At 41.5% G+C, this 19,141-nt stretch overlaps 1 protein-coding gene across 2 annotated transcripts in view; it reads right to left on the reverse strand.

Moving 5' to 3' along the window:
- Ranbp17 (RAN binding protein 17) overlaps positions 1 to 19,141 on the reverse strand; it is a 286,889-nt gene that overhangs the window by 53,387 nt on the left and 214,361 nt on the right. For both annotated transcript variants that reach the window (XM_028756444.1, XM_028756443.1), the window contains 2 exons: positions 15,846 to 15,953; positions 13,589 to 13,671 (listed from right to left, as the gene is read on the reverse strand). In XM_028756444.1, coding sequence (XP_028612277.1) covers positions 13,589 to 13,671; positions 15,846 to 15,953 — 191 coding nt within the window. The remainder of the gene's footprint in view (positions 1 to 13,588; positions 13,672 to 15,845; positions 15,954 to 19,141) is intronic.

A 19,141-nucleotide genomic window follows, 5' to 3' on the forward strand; every position in this document is an offset into this window, starting at 1 on the left:
ATACCACACATCAACAGCCTTCCATACCACACACCAACAGCCTTCCATACCACACACCAACAGCCTTCCATACCACACACCAACAGCCTTCTATACCACACACCAACAGCCTTCCATACCACACACCAACAGCTTTCTATACCACACATCAGTTTTTTCTCACACCTTATTGTTTTAGATCCTGCTCCAGCTTCTTGATGTGTCTTATGTTTAGACTCCCTTGATGGTCCAACATGTTGTTAATACATGTCATTACTTCAGGCTAGCCAATTGTCTCTCGACTTCCAACCTTCAACTCTTTCTTTGAACCTACTTCCTCATCACAATCATGGGTGGTACAAGATATAATACCTAAAATTTCTGTGATCTACGAATATTACATGCTCCTTTTCATTTTCTCTAATTCCTCATCCTCCTGACTCTAGATACTATATACTAGGATCACAGGTCTGCATCTCCACATCCAGTTTATGAGATGTTGGGGATCAAATCTGGGACTTTAAACATCCTAGGCAAGCATCCTATCAGCTCCCACTTGATAGGTATATCATGATAACCACTTGCGTACTTAGAAATTGAAAAGGACAAGTTTTCTAGTAGAGCATAAAATAGAACTAACCGGGAGAGAGTTCCCCTTGATCTGTCACTAAAGCAATGCCATTTCTCTTATGGCATCAGATGTCCAAAACAAAAGTTTTGTCTGGAAAGTACAAGTCTATCTTGGAACTTAGTAGCACATTCTTTACCTTTTCTTGACCTCACTCTAACTCACCTTAGAGACAGATACTGTAGCTCCATAAATACGGAATGCAATATGACAGAATTTGTTTAATAGCTACTATTTGTGAGGTGCTAGGATAAGCACATGAACAAAACCAACCTCTGCTCTGAGGAGTTCACTGAGTTGGTGTGAAGAGAATTATTACTAACAATGTAATGTGACAAACATGGTCAGAGTGAGGACTACTGATGCTGTGACCACAGAAAAGAGAAGCTCTGTTTAGACAGAGGACAGTAGGAAAGACTTCTGGGAACAGCTTATGTTTGAAGGGCCAATTGCAGTTTACCAGGTGGCCTTAGAAGATGTGATGTGTTCTGGGTAGATTAAGTACAAAATCTTGAGTCTAAAAAAAGTAGGGTACTGCCTTGTCTCAAATAAATATAAATCAAGGTCATATCTCCACCCTCCCTTTTCTGAAAAAGAAAAACACTGTAGACAGATGAAAGAGCTAGGGTAATTCTGGAGGCAACAAGGTACTCACACATTTTGTGTTTGCTGGGGGCCAGAGACAAAGAAAAGAAACGTGAAGGATTATTTTATATTGCTATCCTCAAGGGAGAGGTAAAGAGCATGTGTACCATCACAGCCCCGCGGGCTGTCTGGGAAGCCTTATCCTGCTCTCCTCTTCCCTCAGCTTAGAGACTGTGAGGGGACAGTTTGGAAGGTAACAGACTAGATGATAATGTATCATCCATAGCAAGATTCAGGAGCCTAATCTTTTCTGTTATGCTAAAGTTGCAATGCTGGCACACTTGTCTTTTGAACTGTGCCAGACTTGTCTGAATTGATTCATTAATTCACTATTATGGTTTTTAAAAATCATAATTAGTATGTCTGAATTAGGAAACTATCTTGTGTTACTCGAGTGTCTCGGATTCGATGGTTGCTACTGAAGACCACGAAAGGGAAGGTTTGGTTAACACACTGTCGTTTCCAGGCCAGCCTAGCTCTCTCCAGCATGGATTACTAGTAATACGTTTCAAAATTGAGACTGTGCCTTCAAAAGGCTTAAAGTCTAGTAATTAGATATTGTTTTGTTTAGCTTGTGATGTCCCAAGCCTGTATAGTTCTTTTCTAAGAGGAAGAGCTACCCCACAGCACTGCAGTGGGAGGCAATTGGTCCCGATATGCTGGCAGCCACTCAAGCCAGTAAGAGTTGCCTCTATGCTATTACTGCAGCAGCACCAAAGGAAATAAGACTTTCCAAGCCCAGAACCAAATCAAAACCCCTAACTAAACGGTCTCATTGACTACATCTGCCATAAGTGGCAGTAGGGGCAAAGCCCCTATCCTTAATACTGGGCTTGGATATGGTGGATGTCAAAGCTATATAGGGCTCAGGAGAAGAAATGCCATGAACTGAATGGCTAGCTTGCCCAGCTTACTCTTTGGTAATCTGGTATGTTATTAATCTCTGTAAGTCCCTGTTTCCTTATCAATAAAATAAAGATAATAATACCCGTAACTCCCAAGAGTCTTATGTGGAGTAAAGGAGACAGTATATGCGAAGGGTTACCAACAGTAAGTGGCACAGTGCCCAATAAATGTGCAGCATGATATTACACAGTTCACCCATTCATAGTCGAAGCCTATGAAGGAGCTGTGGTCTGGAAAAGAGCAGGTGAAGCTAGCTATGTACAATACGGAAAATGTCAATTCCCTCTCATCCCTTCCATTACATAATTCATGGTAAAGCTAATACGGTACCATTTGCCTGCTCTCTGGTCCATCATACACAATCAGCTAAAGTGAGCTGTCTGCTCACATCCTATCAGTTCTCTATGCCGGGGCTGGGAATGAGGTGTGCGGCGAGTGGCAGTGGAGGGAAGGAAGGTGCAAGAGGTACCTCACACTATCTTGTACCAGTATGGATAACCTTGCTTCCTGGCTTAAAAAAAAAAAAAAAACCATCACATTGAGTCATATTTTCTTTTTCCTCTTTCCTCTTTAAAACTTTATAACAAAGTTGATATTTAGTAGACAGCTCCTCAGGCTGAAGCCTTTCTTAGTGGCTTGGCTGAACAGTGTATGAGAGACTGCAATCAAAACAATGGAGCAGACCAGCCGAGAAAGACAACAGCTCATTTCCAGTGCTCAGGTCACAGAACCCACTCTTGCTTCAATGGACCATCTAACGTGTCCAGACAGAAGTGGTCTAATAGAAATAAATTGTGAAGACTGGACGGGAAGACAGCATTTCCCTTTCAAATTACAAGAGATGAACGCAGCATTGGTAAAGATATAGTAAATTGAGCAAATTGTTAGGACAAGATTAGTAGAGTGTTTACAGAAGATTTTGAATATCTAGTAAAAATGTATCATCTTGTAGGAACATGTCCTTTCTATACTTCCCTATTGTCCTTCTCCTTCTCCTGGGGCCTGAAGTCAGTCTCTCCGTTAATTCAGTCAGTTCTCTTCTGTGCTTGAGGCTGAAGCAACAAATGGTTTCTCTTTCTCTTTAGCAATCATTTCCTTTTTGCTATTAGATTTTCATCAGAATAAAACACTTTTAAGATTTCTTCCATTTCAAAAAGGAAAACAACACAAAACCTCCCCTTTTGCAACAAGACTTCTCAAAAAAGAAGTAACACTGTAACAGTGTCTCCATTTCTCCTCCCATTCTTACTAACAAGCTTTGACTTTCCCTTCTTCAGTTCTCCCAGTCTTGTTTCTCTTACATCAGTGCAGGTTGAAAACACTCTTCTCTGCTTCTACAGTCCTTCTACCTTCCGCACGAGGGTTTAAATCTAAGGTTTCTGTGTTTATATTCCTGTCTACTGCATCCTTTTAACTGAGTTCTGTAACTTTAAACACGGCTCAAGAATCAACAACTCACAGACATGTCTGTAGTCTGGAACTACCTTCCAGACTCCATAGTCACATGTCAAGTCCACATTCAGCATCTGTACTTGGGTTGTACCAACATCTCAGACTTGGTCAGTGTGGAGCTACTGAGCTGCCCCATCTGCTTCAGCTTCTCCATCCTAGTTAGCAGCAACTCCCCTTTCTCTTGTTGTTTTACTAAATTCCTTTGACTATGTTCTTTCCACACTCTTGTTCATTCAACTAATCGACTCGATTTAGCTTCAAGATATAATTAGAGCTCTATCACTTCTCAGCACTGTCATGGCCCTCGCCTTTGTCAGTCTAACAGAAGGCTGGCATCACCACAATACTGTCTCTTCTCATCTCCCTGCTTGCAGTCCTATGTGTTCTATCATTTAAGGCAGCCAGAGGGTGTCATTCCTCTGTTCAAAATGTTTTACAGGGGTGGGCATGGTGGTGCATGCCTTTAATACCAGCACTTTGAGTTTTAGGTCAGCCTAATCTACAAAGTGAGTTCAAGGCTAGTCAGAGACACAAAGAGAGACCCTACCTCAAAAACAACCCCCCAAAACCAAAAACCCATAAACAACAGAAAATCTCAAAACCAACAAAGTGAAAACCAAAATAACAAAACCCCTAACCAAACATACAAAAACCCTAACACAAAAACCCTGAAACATTCTAAAGCCCTGTTTTACTTAGGGATAAAGTCAAAGCAGGGCCTGGCTCCAGGCCTCCAGCAGGCCTCCAGGCCTCACCTCAGCACTCTCCTGCTGGCTCATTCCACACTGGCTACTGGCCTCCTTTGCAGCCCTTCACACATGACTGATACATTCTTGCCTCAGGATCCCAAGTATACTCCTTAAGCATGGACCACGCCTCCATCAGGTAGCCTCATCATTAACTCTTATTTACAGGAAGCCTGGTTAAATGTCACTTTCTCAACCAGGCCTACTTCAACCACTCAGTAATGTAACAAATGCCAAATCTCTGCTATTTTTTTAAAAATATATATTTAAAAGAACAGTTCTAGTATTCCAGCCAAGCCAACAGAAATATACGAAGCTTGCTATCCATTCCATATCCCCACAGATGTAGCACTTCACACAGCTTTAAGATTCCCCACTACAGGGATACTTTTGTATCACCTGACGAACCCACAGTAGCATACTACCATCACTCAAAAGATCAGTTACAGGCTGCTGACATTACTTCTGGTTGCTCACCATAACTACACAGTAAGACCCTCCTGCTGAAGATCATACCTGTTGGGGTATGGGACAAGGAAATCTACTTGGAAGAGCCTTTGAAACTTCTGGCTTGCTGGCTAGCTTTTATAATGCTGGATGGTACTCTGGAGGCTGCATGGGGAGAAAAGACCTCACCAATCTTCCCCGGCACTGCATGCTGACCTGTTCTTCAGTAGCTCACTGGTTCAACAGCACACCTCTTAACTACTGTCTGATGGTAAGGGCTGCTCTACAGTCAAGTCCACATTCAGCATCTGTACTTGGGTTGTACCAACATCTCAGACTTGGTCAGTGTGGAGCTACTGAGCTGCCCCATCTGCTTCAGCTTCTCCATCCTAGTTAGCAGCAACTCCCTTTCTCTTGTTGTTTTACTAAATTCCTTTGACTATGTTCTTTCCACACTCTTGTTCATTCAACTAATCGACTCGACAATTAGTATACAATTCATACTTGGGAGACAATTCTTGAGCCTGGTCCAGAGCTCATGGCCGGGAAAGTGATAGTCCTTAAAGAGAAAACCCCTATTATTATTATTATGCTAAATGGTCACTTTGTTAAGCTGCCTTATAAACATTTATGTTTATATCCATTTGTGCTCTTCTCAGTTTTGGTGAGAGAAACGTCTTTTTGTAGTGGGCAGTGGTTAGTACAGAGACTCATAATTGGTCAAAGTGCTGAGAATCAGCGACCAGGAGTGCTCAGTCCAAGGCAAGGGTGGGGGAGCATCTATTTCCACCTTAACACCCCAGGCTTAAGGAACACAGAAGAGGGGGTGGGAAGAATGTCAGAGCAGGAGGATGGAAGAGTGGTGTTATGAAATGCCTTCTCCTGGTTAGAACTTGGCCACTGTACTTAGGAACTTACCACAACTGTAGTTACCTATACAAGACCAAGCCAGTCAAAACTCAAACACAGAAACAGACACATGAGGCCTACTCATAGCTGAATACCCATTGGCAGCTGACCACTGCTGGGGATGGAAACTAACTTTCTGGGAGTGTGGTCACTGGTAGGTTGCTCTTGCTCCAGTGGATGGTCACACCCAAGCAAGGGTGTCACCACTCAGTGAGTCACTCAAACCATCTTTATTGTCTGTAATCACCACATAACATGTTATATTCCTTAAACATATCCAACCAAACTTACTCTAAAAGGATAAAGTTGGGGCTGGTGAGATGATACAGTGGGTGTCTGCTAACTGATCACCTGACTTTGATGGTTGGAGCTCACATGGTAGAAGAGGAGAAACAACTCTTCGAAGTTATCCTTTGCCCTCTACAGACTGACAGACATTCACACAGGATGGTATGTACAGATGCACACCCATAAACAGTGGAAAGAGATAAAAGTGACTTTTACTTAGGACTCTAGCAATTTTGCAATCTGCAGTTTTCTTATTATGTACCACTCCCCCTCCCCTTTTGTTTTTTGAGACAGGGTTTTTCTGTATAGTCCAGTCTAGCCTAGAACTTGCTCTGTAGATGGCCTCGAACTCACAGAGATCTGACTGCCTTTGACTCCCAGCACTGGGATTAAAGGTGTGCACCACCACTGCCTGGCAGTCTATTTCTCTTTTTTAATAAAAAGCGTTCTTTAAAATTTTTATTAGTTCTTTGAAGTTTTCATACAATGTGTTTTGATCATATTCATCTCTTCTTTGACTTCTTCCAGGCCCAGCCTTGTGACCTTTTCCCTCCCCCATTCATCAAGTTCAATCTGTGTTACTCACATATTCTTGAACAAAAAAAGTTATATGTCTGTCTGTATGTGTATATAACACATGTGCTCCAGCCCTTCCTCTCCTCCCAGTAACCCCTCATGTAACCCCCTCCCCCCACATCCCTTCTTCTCTTTTAAGAAGGGGAATCCCTCTTCGGGGTCCCGGTCTCTCCCACTTGGACTTCAAGTAGCTGCAGAACTAGGCACATCTTTCCCACTGAGGACAGACAAGGCGCAGGAACAAGATGTACAGGCAGGCGGGCAGCAGGCAAGCAGGCAGGCGGCAGGCTCAGGGACAACCCACGCTCCAGTTGTCTGGGGACTTGCATGGACACCAAGATGCTCATCTGTTACATATGTGCAGGGGGCCTAGGTCCAGCCTGTGCTCCCTCTTTGGTTGGTGATTCAGTCTCTGAAAGTCCCCAAGGGTCCAGGTGAGTTGACTCTGTTGGTCTTCTTGTGGAGTCCCTGATCTCATCGGGCCCCTCTGTCTTTTTCCCAAGTCTTCTGTTAGAAGTTCCATCTAATGTTTGGGTAGGAGTCTCTGCACCTCTTTCCATTAGCTTCTGGGTGGAGCCTCTCAGGGGACAGTTATGCTAGGTTCCTGTCTCTTCAGACTGTCACAGGCAGACCAGCTGGGGTGGCAGGTAGAGCCAACTAGGATGGGTGGTTCCAAGTTTTGGGGCCCCTGAAGGTTTCCATGTGGAGGCAAGATGCTCTTGGGGTCCTACAAGGTTCCTTCAGACCTAGGGGCAAGGCCAGAGCTAGACAATGGTGCTAAGGGGATCGTGCATGCCTGCACCACTCACGGGGTCCATTTCTTATTTCTTCAAAAGAAATTTGCCTGCCCTGACGTTGGAGTTTGAATGAGAGATCTCTTCTAGGCTTCTAGAGCACCGTGAAGCACAGTCACAGCATGAGCACAGTAGACTCTTCATTAATCTGTCTTCAATAATTCTTCATAAATCTGTCTAAATATCCTGCTGGCCTTAGGTTTTCTTAGGGAGAAATCTGTTTTTTCTACATGTTAATCTTCTCATCCCTTATAACTCACAGTATCACACAGCACATGCTCAATAAACATTAGCTGAATGATGACTGAAGTCATTAGTATTGTTTTTTCTTGTGTGCAGAGGAGGTTTAGTCTAACCCCTGTAGTTTCTGAGGCTCACCATGGAGTAGGCTTTAAGGACTTTCTTTTGGTAAGTTAGCTGAGATGGATTTTGGGGTCCTCAAGGGATAATCATTTTATTGCCTCCACAAGACTTTCGGAGCCTTTACCGTCTGCACACGAACCTGATGCTAAGTCCATGCCCATGGCCCTGGATTGTCTGTTTCCAACAACTATTATTTCTTGCTGGTGTCTTACAAGATCTCTAAGTGTTTCAGGACCTATGCAGTTTTTATCTACTGTCCTGTTATCATCTTAATGCAAACATATGATCAAAGTGTCTACTCCTAATGTGGCATTCCAGGAATTAGTCTTAATGGGAGATACCCTTTACAAACAAATCTAGTCTGTGCAACTATGTAGCAGGGTATTTATTCCCCCCCTCTCTCTCTCTTTCTTTTTTTTTTTTTTTCTAGAGAACTTCTGTGGTAGTTTCATAGACTCCTAAGACTCTGTAAAACTCAGTGAGTAAATCACTAGTTAGCTGTGTCATAAGGAGTAGCAAATGGTTTGTATAAAACTTTACTTTTCTTTTTTTTCCTTTTTGGTTTTTCAAGACAGGGTTTCTCTGTGTAGTCCTGGCTGTCCTGGCACTCATTCTGTAGATCAGGCTGGCCTCGAACTCAGAAATCCTCCTGCCTCTGCCTCCCAAGTGCGGGGATTAAAGGCGTGCGCCACCACTGCCCGGTTTTGTTCCTCCTCTTCCTCCTCCTCCTCCTCCTCCTCCTTCTTCTTTTTTGGAAAACTTTATAAACTCAATTTATGAGTGTTAAAAATTTGTTGCTTCAAAATGTAAATTTTTTTAAATAAAACTTTGAAATTCTGTCTGTTCATCTGTCCATCTATCTATGCATGTTTGTGCACCCTGTTTGTCTGGTGCCTACGGAGGCCAGAATAGTTGACTGGACTATCTGGGACTGGCCAATCAGTGGGGCTGCCCTGTCAGTGCTGGGAATTAAACTCTGGTCCTCTGCTGAGCCATCTCTCAGTCCAAGATGTAAATACTTCAGTGAAGGGAATAATCATAGTTTGTCCCAGCTATTTTTAAAATTTCAGTTGTTACAAGCTAAGCTTTCTAAAGTTCATTACAAAAGGAAGAAATACAAGCAACTCTATGTTGGCCGGCCAGCCTTGTGAAACCCCACGTTGGCCAGCTAGCCTTATGAAAATGAGCAGCATTTCTCTCTCTGTGTACTCCTCAACCAACACACGTCACTAACCATACCAGAGCCCAGAGGCAACGGGAAGAAAAGATTAAACAAATGGAAATTGAGCATAAAAACATCCACTTCTTAAAACTGAGAAGTAGGTTTCCAGAGTAATAACATTTATTACACTGCATGCAACATTTTAACCAAAAATTTAGAGAAGAAATTTCTTTTATTAAGTTGCTCAGGCTGAAGGATCATTGCACTAAGTTTTGAAATACATGTTCTTGAAGCAATTTAAAACTCATTAGAAATAATAGGCTAGGGCTAGTAGAAAATGTGGTAAAATTTAATCCTCATCCAAATGTTACCTGGGCTGTACAAACAGGAAATTGTTTTGTGCTACTGTGGCTAACCTCAGTGCTGACCCTGAGCTGTAACGGCAAGAGCAGCTGAGAGCTGAAGCAAAATTAAAAACTTACATCAAAGTATATCATGACAGAATGTAGATAAATAAAACAGCATATCAAAAGTATTATTTTTCTGCCAGTCTCACAGAGCAGTGAAGAGGAGATAGTCCTCAAGATAAGCAATAAATCAAGTACATTAAGAACTGAGTCCTCTCTAGGTCCACCCCTTTCCTGACTATCCAAACGCTGTCCAGGAGAGGGGAGCTCCAGGGAATCTCAATGAGGATGGGGACAGAAGGGACTGCAGAATGTTCTGGCCCTTTAGGATTCCCTATCCTTCACCTTGGATAACCCAAAGAAGTAAGTATTTCAAGCTCTGCTCAGTCTCTACTGTTAACTCTTTTGTCTTCCAGATTCCTAGATGGCAGCCAAACAATCTCCCTCCAATGAGCATTCCAGGCTCTCCAGAGGAAAAGCATGGTAAAAAATCATGTCAGGCCCCAGAAGGCTGACGGAACCCCGTATGGGATCCACACAGACGAGGGAGAGTCTTCTCTTTATGTGAGATGCACGTGTTAAGGCCATTAGTCACACAGCTGGGGGACAGCTTCCCACTTGTACGTTGGTTTCCCTCCGAGTTTTGGGACAAAAATCACCAAAGCACAAGTGCTTGTCATAAACTTCCTAATTCCTCTTAAGGAGCAGTAAAGGGATATGGAAAAATTACTACCTATAGTCACAATTACTTCCAATCCAACCAACTGCTAGCTACCTAATTCCTAGTAGGCTTCTTCATGCCAACACCTACAATGTCAACTTTTTGTTACAGTAATCACAATAGCTAGTCTGGCTAACTGGTCTAAGGCCTTTCAGGACAGTATGAGTGAATTCTTTATAATCACTTCATAAGCTATGTATTATTTTCTCCATTTAAGAAGGAACTGAAACAACTTAACCAAGGTCATGAACTAGCAATACCTGTCCTGAGGTATTGCTTGCAGAATATATGACAAATGACTTAATACAGGTGGAAGCACACAACAGCCGATAAAAACCAGAAACTACCTAAACTATCATTATAAATCGAGAAGCAGATCCTGACTCTAATCTCCTAGCATTTCTTCTCAGCAACAAAGTCCCTTCCTGAATTTCTTTTCAAGACTACTTGGATGATAGCCATTCTTGCGCATACTTGTAATCTCAGTATTTTGGAGCCAGAGGCAGGAGAAGAAAAGAAGCTCAAGACTACACAGAGTGAGTGTGAAGACAGCCTGGGCTATGTGAGACCTGCTTGAACCTGCAGGCTTCCAAGGCTCTCTGCCTTTCCTCTCTTTTCCTCCTTCAATGCAATCTTCACACTGTTGTCTTTCTCATGTTTTATGGCAACGCCTCCTTCTGTGCCTGACCACTGTTTTGGACACTGGAGAGCTTTTAAAGCCCACAGGGTTGACAGTGCTTGTGGGACTCCTCTTGGTGCCACTAGCCAGTTACAGTCTATACTGGAAAGCCAGCTGCACCAAAGAGGAAGGGCTGAGGTCACTACTTTCATGAACCCATTGCAACCGTCAATAAGCACCAAAGCATCTGGAGAAGAAGCCCAACATGTGCGTAGTGCAAGCCCTGCCAGTTACCAAGTAACTCCGATATACACTGCTTTACAATAATTGCTGTTTCCTTTGGGGGGCAAAGGCTAAAGTGACCGCTCAGTGCTTAAGTGTGTTACTACTTTTTTAGAGTACTTTTGTCCCAGCTCATAACTGGTTATAACTGCAGCTCCAGGAGATCTGATGCCCTCTTCTGGCCTCCTCAGACAGTAGGTATGCATGTGGTGCACTTACACATGAAGGCAAAATACACATTAAAAAAAAATCTGAAAAAAAAAATTAGCTGTATCCTCAACGCAAGGCAAAGTAATACTTAGAAACTCCAGTTCAAAGTAGGTTTTTTTTTTTTTTTACTTCTAAAGGCAAAGTGATTTTACTTTCTATGATATCTATTTTAAAACAGACACAAAGTTGTGGTAATATAGCCATTGGTACAAGGCAAATGAGAGTGTAGTAGACTGCCTAAATAGGCGGTTTCTTTTGCTACTGTGCACTTAGGATTGTAAGCTTAAATTCAAATGTACAATTAAAAATAAGCATTTTTAATGGCAGCTTAGTTGTAAGAGATAGCTCAGAATACCAGATTGTGCTCTGAAATAGAATAAGAACAGTTAAAACACCTATTTTATGTTCTTTTAAATATGCTTTCACTTTTTGTAAAGTTATAGGTGCTTACACGTGCAGACACTCATACAGAACTACAATAAGGAAGCCTGACTGCACTCTGTAAAATCCATCTCTAGTACTCAGGACGGATGGACATCACCAGCTTTCTGAGATGAAGTGTTCTTCAGAGTCAGCTACTGATGTGGGAAATTACAACAAACCAACAAAATCCAAATATGGAGACCAAAGGAACACACAAAACTACAAAGGAAAAGATGGGACTCAAGACAACATCTACAATAAATGTACCACACAGGAACTTCGGTCAAAACTGGCCTCAGTCAAATCATGCTAAACTAGACTAGAGGATTTGTGTCTGTGCTACCCTCAATCCCTGCCTATGTAAATGTCTCAGAGAAGGTTTTAGTTTCCCAAGGTACTCGCAGACTGGTTTCCATAGTGGTGGCAGTGGCTTATCCCCATCAGCAGTGGAAGGTTCCCTTTATGCCCACATCCATGTCAGCATCTGTTGTCATTTGTATCCTTGATGATTACCATTCTGACTGGGCTGAGACGGAATTTATTTATTTATTTTTTTTGTCCTGGCTGTCCTGGAACTCACTCTGTAGACCAGGCTGGCCTCGAACTCAGAAATCTGCTTGCCTCTGCCTCCCAAGTGTGGGGATCAAAGGCGTGCGCCACCACTGCCCGGCTGAGATGGAATCGTAAATGTAGTTTTATGTGCATTTCCCTCATGGTTAAGGATGTTGAATACTAAATAAAAAAATCATGGTCTACTCTATGAATACATGTTCAATACTATAAACTATGCCCCAAACCCATGACTAAACAGGTCTCAGGTCCTACAGTAGAACCTAATACTGCTGTTTGCTAAACTGACACATCATCAAGTCACCTTCTAGATTCCTATGTTTATACCTGCAGACAAAAACTACTTACTTATCAGAGCAGCCTCTCCATGCAGTGAATGGACATGACTGCAAAGATCCATGACTGAAGGCTCCACCCTAAATATTTATTCCACCCCCTTAAGGCTTAGGGAACACTGTGGAAGCAGAGGCAGACAAAATCAAAGATCTGAAAACTAGGGAGAGGGGCTAGGACCTGCCTGCCATCTTAGGAGTACGACATAACCGAGGCAGTCATAAGCTCACTACAGCTATGTGCACAGGCACTAGGCCCACAAAAGAAAGACACTGTGGCAATCACAGATGGATGGGGAAGGGCCCTACCACTTGTTGCAGCCTATTGTAAACTGATTGTGGGAGCTGGGAGGCAGTGTCCAGTTGAATCTCCACCAGTGAGCCTGCCAAGCTCTGAAGCTTGGTTCCAAACCCAGCATCACACAGATTCTACAGGACACAAAACAAAACAAAAAGAAACAAATATCGGTAAAAGAACCATAAGGAAAGGGTTATCGGGTAATTAAAGAGGGTCTGCGAAAGAGACTAGCCACAATACAGCATATACATGTATGAAATTATTAAATAACAAAACAAATGCTTATAGCTCAGATAATGTTATTAATAAAGTTGTCTTAATTGGTGTTAGGCATAATTGTAATTCTTAGGCCTAAACTGCCAAATAAATTATAAAATATTTTAACTATGAGCCACTAGAACAATCTTGACTTGGGAACACTGCTTCTAGGGGTACAGAACCCAAACATACCTTGCAATAAAACATTTCCTGCCTTTTGCGAGGGTATTTCCTGACAAAGCTGTCTAAGCACTCACAGACCCAAGCCTGGAAACTCCTTAATACAAATATGACAATTCTGAGCATACTGTAACTTTAAAAAGACTATTTGCCGTACTCTTTACTATTAACATTGTGATTTTATCCCCCCAAAATTACATCAGATTGGCCAGGATGTCGTCCCCCCCACCTTGCCTGATGCTGTTCAGGTAAGGGTCCTGCTTTCTGCACTATTATCCACCACACCAATCCATACAGACATGAAGATTCAAATGAACTAAACTTTAATGTCTTTCCTTCCAGACGTACGTAGGTAAGGGATGCTGCAGAGCCCATTGTGGGAAAGGTATTTACCGTAGGTGCAAATCATTTTGCTGGCTTCTCTGAAGAGAAGAATTCCATTAGGAGAGGATACATCAAAATTCAAACGCTGAGACCTAAGAAATACAGCAAAATTTACTCTATTTCTGCAGATAAAGAAACCAAGTATCAGCAATTTCACTTATAAGAATTTCATTCAGTACCAATTATTCTTTAAAGAGCCACTCCAATTGAATAGCTACTGATAAAATATGTATAATAATTTCTTCACTATTTGTTGATCCGAGGATTCATTTTTTAATTTATTAAAATAATATTCTGACATTTTATACCACAGATTTCCTACCTCTTCTCCTTTCCTGGAGAAGTGACTGATAGATAATTAGTAAAAACAGTAACAGTTACACACTTCCCATGTCCTGCGGTGTGAGTCATATCTTGAAAACGAATTCCAGAGTGACAGAAGATGCAAGGTCTTTTAGTAATACACAAATGTGTGCTGGGTCACCTCACACATGAAACACATCTCAAACACACTCCATAATTCCAGACCCCTGTTCACAGCACACAGTTGAGCTAATGAGAAACAAGCTCTCTAAGTTCTGAGAAAATCTGTTTTCCTGGCTCCCCACAGGTGGAGAACAATTTGAACAGAGTAAAGGATTGACAAGCCATTCTGACATAATACAGCCTTTTTAACCTCCTTCCTGTCCTCATCCAGCTCTGGCATGCCCTGCAGCTATGGTTTCAAGATACAATGGAATGTCCTTAAACAATTTTGCAACAAATCAAAAACCCAACTAATTGTCCAACAAACCAAAAAATCTCTACACCCCAAACCACAAAGCATTGCTAATATCTTGTTTGCAAAACAAACTGTTTTTCAAAATTAATTTATTATGTACAAGAATAACTCTGATTAGAAAAATGCAAATATTTAATTCACACTAGATTCTAGAGAAATTTATATATAGCATTTCATGAAATACAAATTTTTATATGGCAATTATTGAGTCATTTGTGCCATGCATAATTACCTGCTATGGCAGACACAAAATGCTTTATGACACAGAACACTATTTTTCCCTTCAGTATTATTTCTTTTTTTGGCAATATATATCTAATTAAGAATATTTAATAATAAACAATCCATGCTTCTAATATTAAATACAAAGCCCATATTCTCTGAATATTTAAGGTACTTGTGAGAAAACTTAAAAAACAAACAAACAAATCCTAAGAGCTTTCAAAAAAAAAAAAGAAAATACATTTCTTTCATAAATGTTTTTCCATCTCTCACATAAGAGTAAGTAATTGGGCTATTGCTACAAACAAGTCAGCAACAGGGTAAAACTGAGCTGCAGCCCATGTTCCTTCCCTGTCTAGACACCTGCCCTTCAGCACGCTGTCTGCAGAGAGGCACTGGCTGAAACAGGATAGCTAAGCGACAGGTAATTGGTGCTAGGCCACACTCTCAATGATGCATTTTAAAGAGGGAAACACAAGTTGCTGTAGTTCCCCCAAACCCTTTGCAGAATCTGTTGATAGCTGTATGCACAACATCTGAACCCCAGCTGCTCTGCTCAAATCAAAAGGTCTGAGAAGTGTGGTTGCAGACACATGCACCTCGCACAGAAGGATGCTCAGAGTTAAATCAGAGACACCTTCACAGCTTCGAGGCAAAGGGAACTGCCCCGAGACTCTTTCATTATTTATAAAGTGGAACCTCTGGGCTCAGAGAGCATATAGTTTTAAAAAGATTTATTTATTTACTTTATGTATCCAAGTACACTGTCACTATCGTCAGACACACCAGACAAGGGTATCAGATTCTATTACAGATGGTTGTGAGCCACCATGTGGTTGCTGGGAATTGAACTCAGGACATCTAGAAGAGCTGTCTGTCCTCTTATCTGCTGAGCCATCTCTCCAGCCCCACATTTCTTCCTCATTTAAAATTTTACAGAATTGTAGCTAAGCAGAAAAATAGTGAAAATAATAACTGCTTTTTTCTTTTCATTTTGTGACTCTGAATATTTTATTTAATTTTATTTCATTGACTCTGAATATTTTAAATAATAATGGTTGTAGTCGTTCAACTTTTTCCATTTCTCAATGTTTCTATGAAGTACACTACCCACTTTTCCTTCTTCTCAGACTCACACGCATACAGCATTCTGTAACCTTTGTTTCTTCCTTTCAAAGCTCCTATCTGCCCTGTACTGCTGCTAAATTATGACAATACACAGAAGGCAGATGCAAGCTCTGTGGACTGGCCATTGCTGCTTACCTGTTTTGCATCAGTTCTGCCAAGAGTTTTAAGATAGGAGTAGTACATGCTGGCTCTCCATACCACCGTTCAATAGCTCTCTGAAGAACTGGGAGATATGCTGGGTACCTTTTATAAATTATTAAAGAATTTAAGGGCTAAGAACTTGGAATGTAGCTCAGCAGCAGACCACCTGCCCAGCATGCATAAGTCCTTGGTACCATCCCTCAAGTAAGAACACAAAACAAAAAACATATTGCTGAAAATTAATGGCATTTTAAAACAAGTAAGCAAACAAACAGAAATCCACATTTCTTCTGTTTGGTGCATAATGGCAACCGTATAAATTACTCTATTTAACTATACAGGTAAATTTTTGAGGTAGCCACAAAGTTTGAACTTATTTGTTCTCATAAGTTAAATTGTTTTATTCCTGGTATTATGTATAAATGAAAGATATACTTTTAAATATCATGTAATATGCTTAAAAGAATTATGCTTAATATTATAGGGAAGGAAAATAAATTTAGTTAAGGAGAAATAAAAATATATTTGAGCCATTATTATTGGGGCTTCTGAGTATTATGCTCAGAAGGCAACTTTTATTATGAAAAATTAAAAAAACACAAAAGCACACAGAAACAGTAACAGTAAATATTACAGATCTACCCCACCTTCAAGATAACCTACATTTGTCTTTTTTTTTCTTTTAATTAAGTTGTTGGCTTCTTTGCTTTGCTATCACTGGAGCTACAAGAAACATCTGAGCCATTACCTTGTATGAAAGCTCTGGGCTGCCAGTAATATTTCATCTTCCTGGTATCAAATCAGTCATTAGTTCTGTATGATGGTGCTAGTGCTAATCCACCTAAGGCCACTGTTGCATAGTACGACAAACATGTAAGCATATCCCCCACCCCCATCTCCTCTCTCGTCTCTCTGTCTCTGTCTGTCTCTGGTCTTCTTATTATATAACTCTGGCTGTCAGGTAAACCAGGCTGGCCTTGAACTCACAGAGATCCACCTGCATCCTCTTTGCCTCTCAAGTGCAAAGATTAAAGATGTATGCCACCATGCCTTGCCCGTAAGGTTTCTTGTTAATAATAGGAGTGCACACCTGTGATGAGCCCAGCCAGTAATGCAAAGCATCAACTCTGCTGGACCTTCAGACAACACTGGGCCTCCTTCTTGGCAAATGGTCACAGAAATATGGGATTAAAGCTTCAAACTAGAGCAGGAAAACTGGACATTTTCATTTTGCTAGCCGCCAAGTCTTTTCCCAGTGCATGCATGTCTTTCAGATGAAAGTGCTGAATGGGATCACCAATTCTGAGATTTTGACAAAGAGCTCCTGGTGGAAAACCTCACCACAATCCCAGCCCCTGGACCCCCAGTCAAGATCCTCATCAAGGCATAATTATGGGCTCTTCTGCCTCCAACCCCTCCATTTCCGCTCTATGTGGAACTTTGCTTGTACCAACTCCCTGCAAATAAGTTATTGGACTCCCATGGTCCTGTCCATTTTTCTATACATTGCTTCTTTCTGCCTCATCTCATCTTTTAATACCTAGCTCATGTTTCATGTCTCTGGGATGTTTTTTCTATCTTGTCAAATGGCACCAATCTCTCCTTGCCTGTGCTCAATGAGCACTCTTGACGACATCTCTCTAAGAAGCAGGGCTGGCTGTTTGTAGTACCTGCTTGTTCTGTTAGCTTTGAAAGGGCTGGGATCCACACTTCCTTAGGATCTCCTTCCTAATGACCATATGTCCCTCATATTCCAAAAACAGTTGATAATGATTCCTGAAAGTCTTTCCCATCACTTAGACTACTAGCCCACCTGGGTTGGGAAGGCCTATGTATGACTGTGCTAGCCCCACCACAGAATTTCTCTCTCCATTCCAAGCCCTTTGAGTACAGAAACCAAGGTCTTCTATGCACAGGCTCAGTACAAAGCACAGCTCAGTATTTGCTGTTGTAAACCTGTGAACCTACAAAGGAGACAAAGCCTATGGTAGAAGTGCCTCATGATTGTTTGAATTGTACTTCATTCTGAGCTCTAAGAAATCACTCTGTAAAAGTGAAAATAAGCCTGCCAGAGCCTGAGGAGTGCTGTGGTCCTACAAGCAGGGAAGTAGTAGTTCCCAGTAAGACTGTGTGCTCAGGCTGCACTTACTAAAACAGCCTCTCTAACAAGTATGTGCTCTCTTCCTCAAATGCACCATTCTAAAGTCTCCGGAGATTACCAGTGATAAACACTAAGAAAACTCCTGCCCTTATGGGACTTACATTATAATAAGACACGGCATAACAAATGTAAAGATACATGTAGAAAATACCACAAAGGAAGGAGCATGGAGTGAAGACAGGTAGTGAGTGGGTATGTTTAAGTGAAGAGTAGGCTCAATAAAAATGATAACAATAGATCTCTGTTTGATCCTCAGAACCCACATGGTGGAAAGAGTTGTCTTGTGATGTCTATGTATGCACTGTGATGCATGTATATACATATATGTACACATATGCATATATATATATACATGGATATTAAAGAAAAACCTAAGTTGACTGTTAACTTTATTTGAACTGTCAGATTACTGTTTTTCTCAAAGTATTAAAAAACTGTTATTGTTTAATAGACAGTAGATACTACATACTATGAACTGTGCTAAGGACCGATTTAGAAACAGAAGACATGGTTTTTATGCTCAAGAGTTATACTTAATCAGGGTGGCAGGTATGTAAAGGATGCTTCTAGTTCTGAAAAGAGACAGCCTAAGCACAAACTCCAGGATATTGAGGAAACAGACAAACCTCAAAACCTAACACACAGACCACTGTGCAAACTACTATCGAGACAGAGCACCATGATGATTTTAGAGCACATGGTATTCACACTGGGATAAGACCAGGGGATATAAGGGGGTGTTCCCTTTTCTGTGTGGAATGAGAGTAGTGACAATTCTAATATGCTTTTGACAGAGGTGACTGCCACAGAGAGAATGAGTGATTACTGGGAAGCAGAGCAGAGGTCTACTAAGCAGAGAGGTTAAAGGGCTTCACGGTGAGAGGGGCAGGCTCAGATTACAGAGTGAGAATCAAAATCCAGGTTTAATTTTCCAGTGGCCTTATGAGGAATACACACATATGAGCAGGAGGAAGAGAACAGGAGCCCTTGGGTAGGAAAGGCATGGGTCTCATTTCTGTTGCCTGGATCTTCCCAATGAGTCTCAAAGGTCCATATCAGATAAATGAACAATCAAAGGCACCAATGGTGACATCAGCACACACAACGACAGTGTGAGGAACTGGCAAGC

This window comes from Grammomys surdaster, unplaced genomic scaffold (genome assembly GCF_004785775.1).
Source record: "Grammomys surdaster isolate TR1022 unplaced genomic scaffold, NIH_TR_1.0 126121, whole genome shotgun sequence".
NCBI lineage: Eukaryota > Metazoa > Chordata > Mammalia > Rodentia > Muridae > Grammomys > Grammomys surdaster.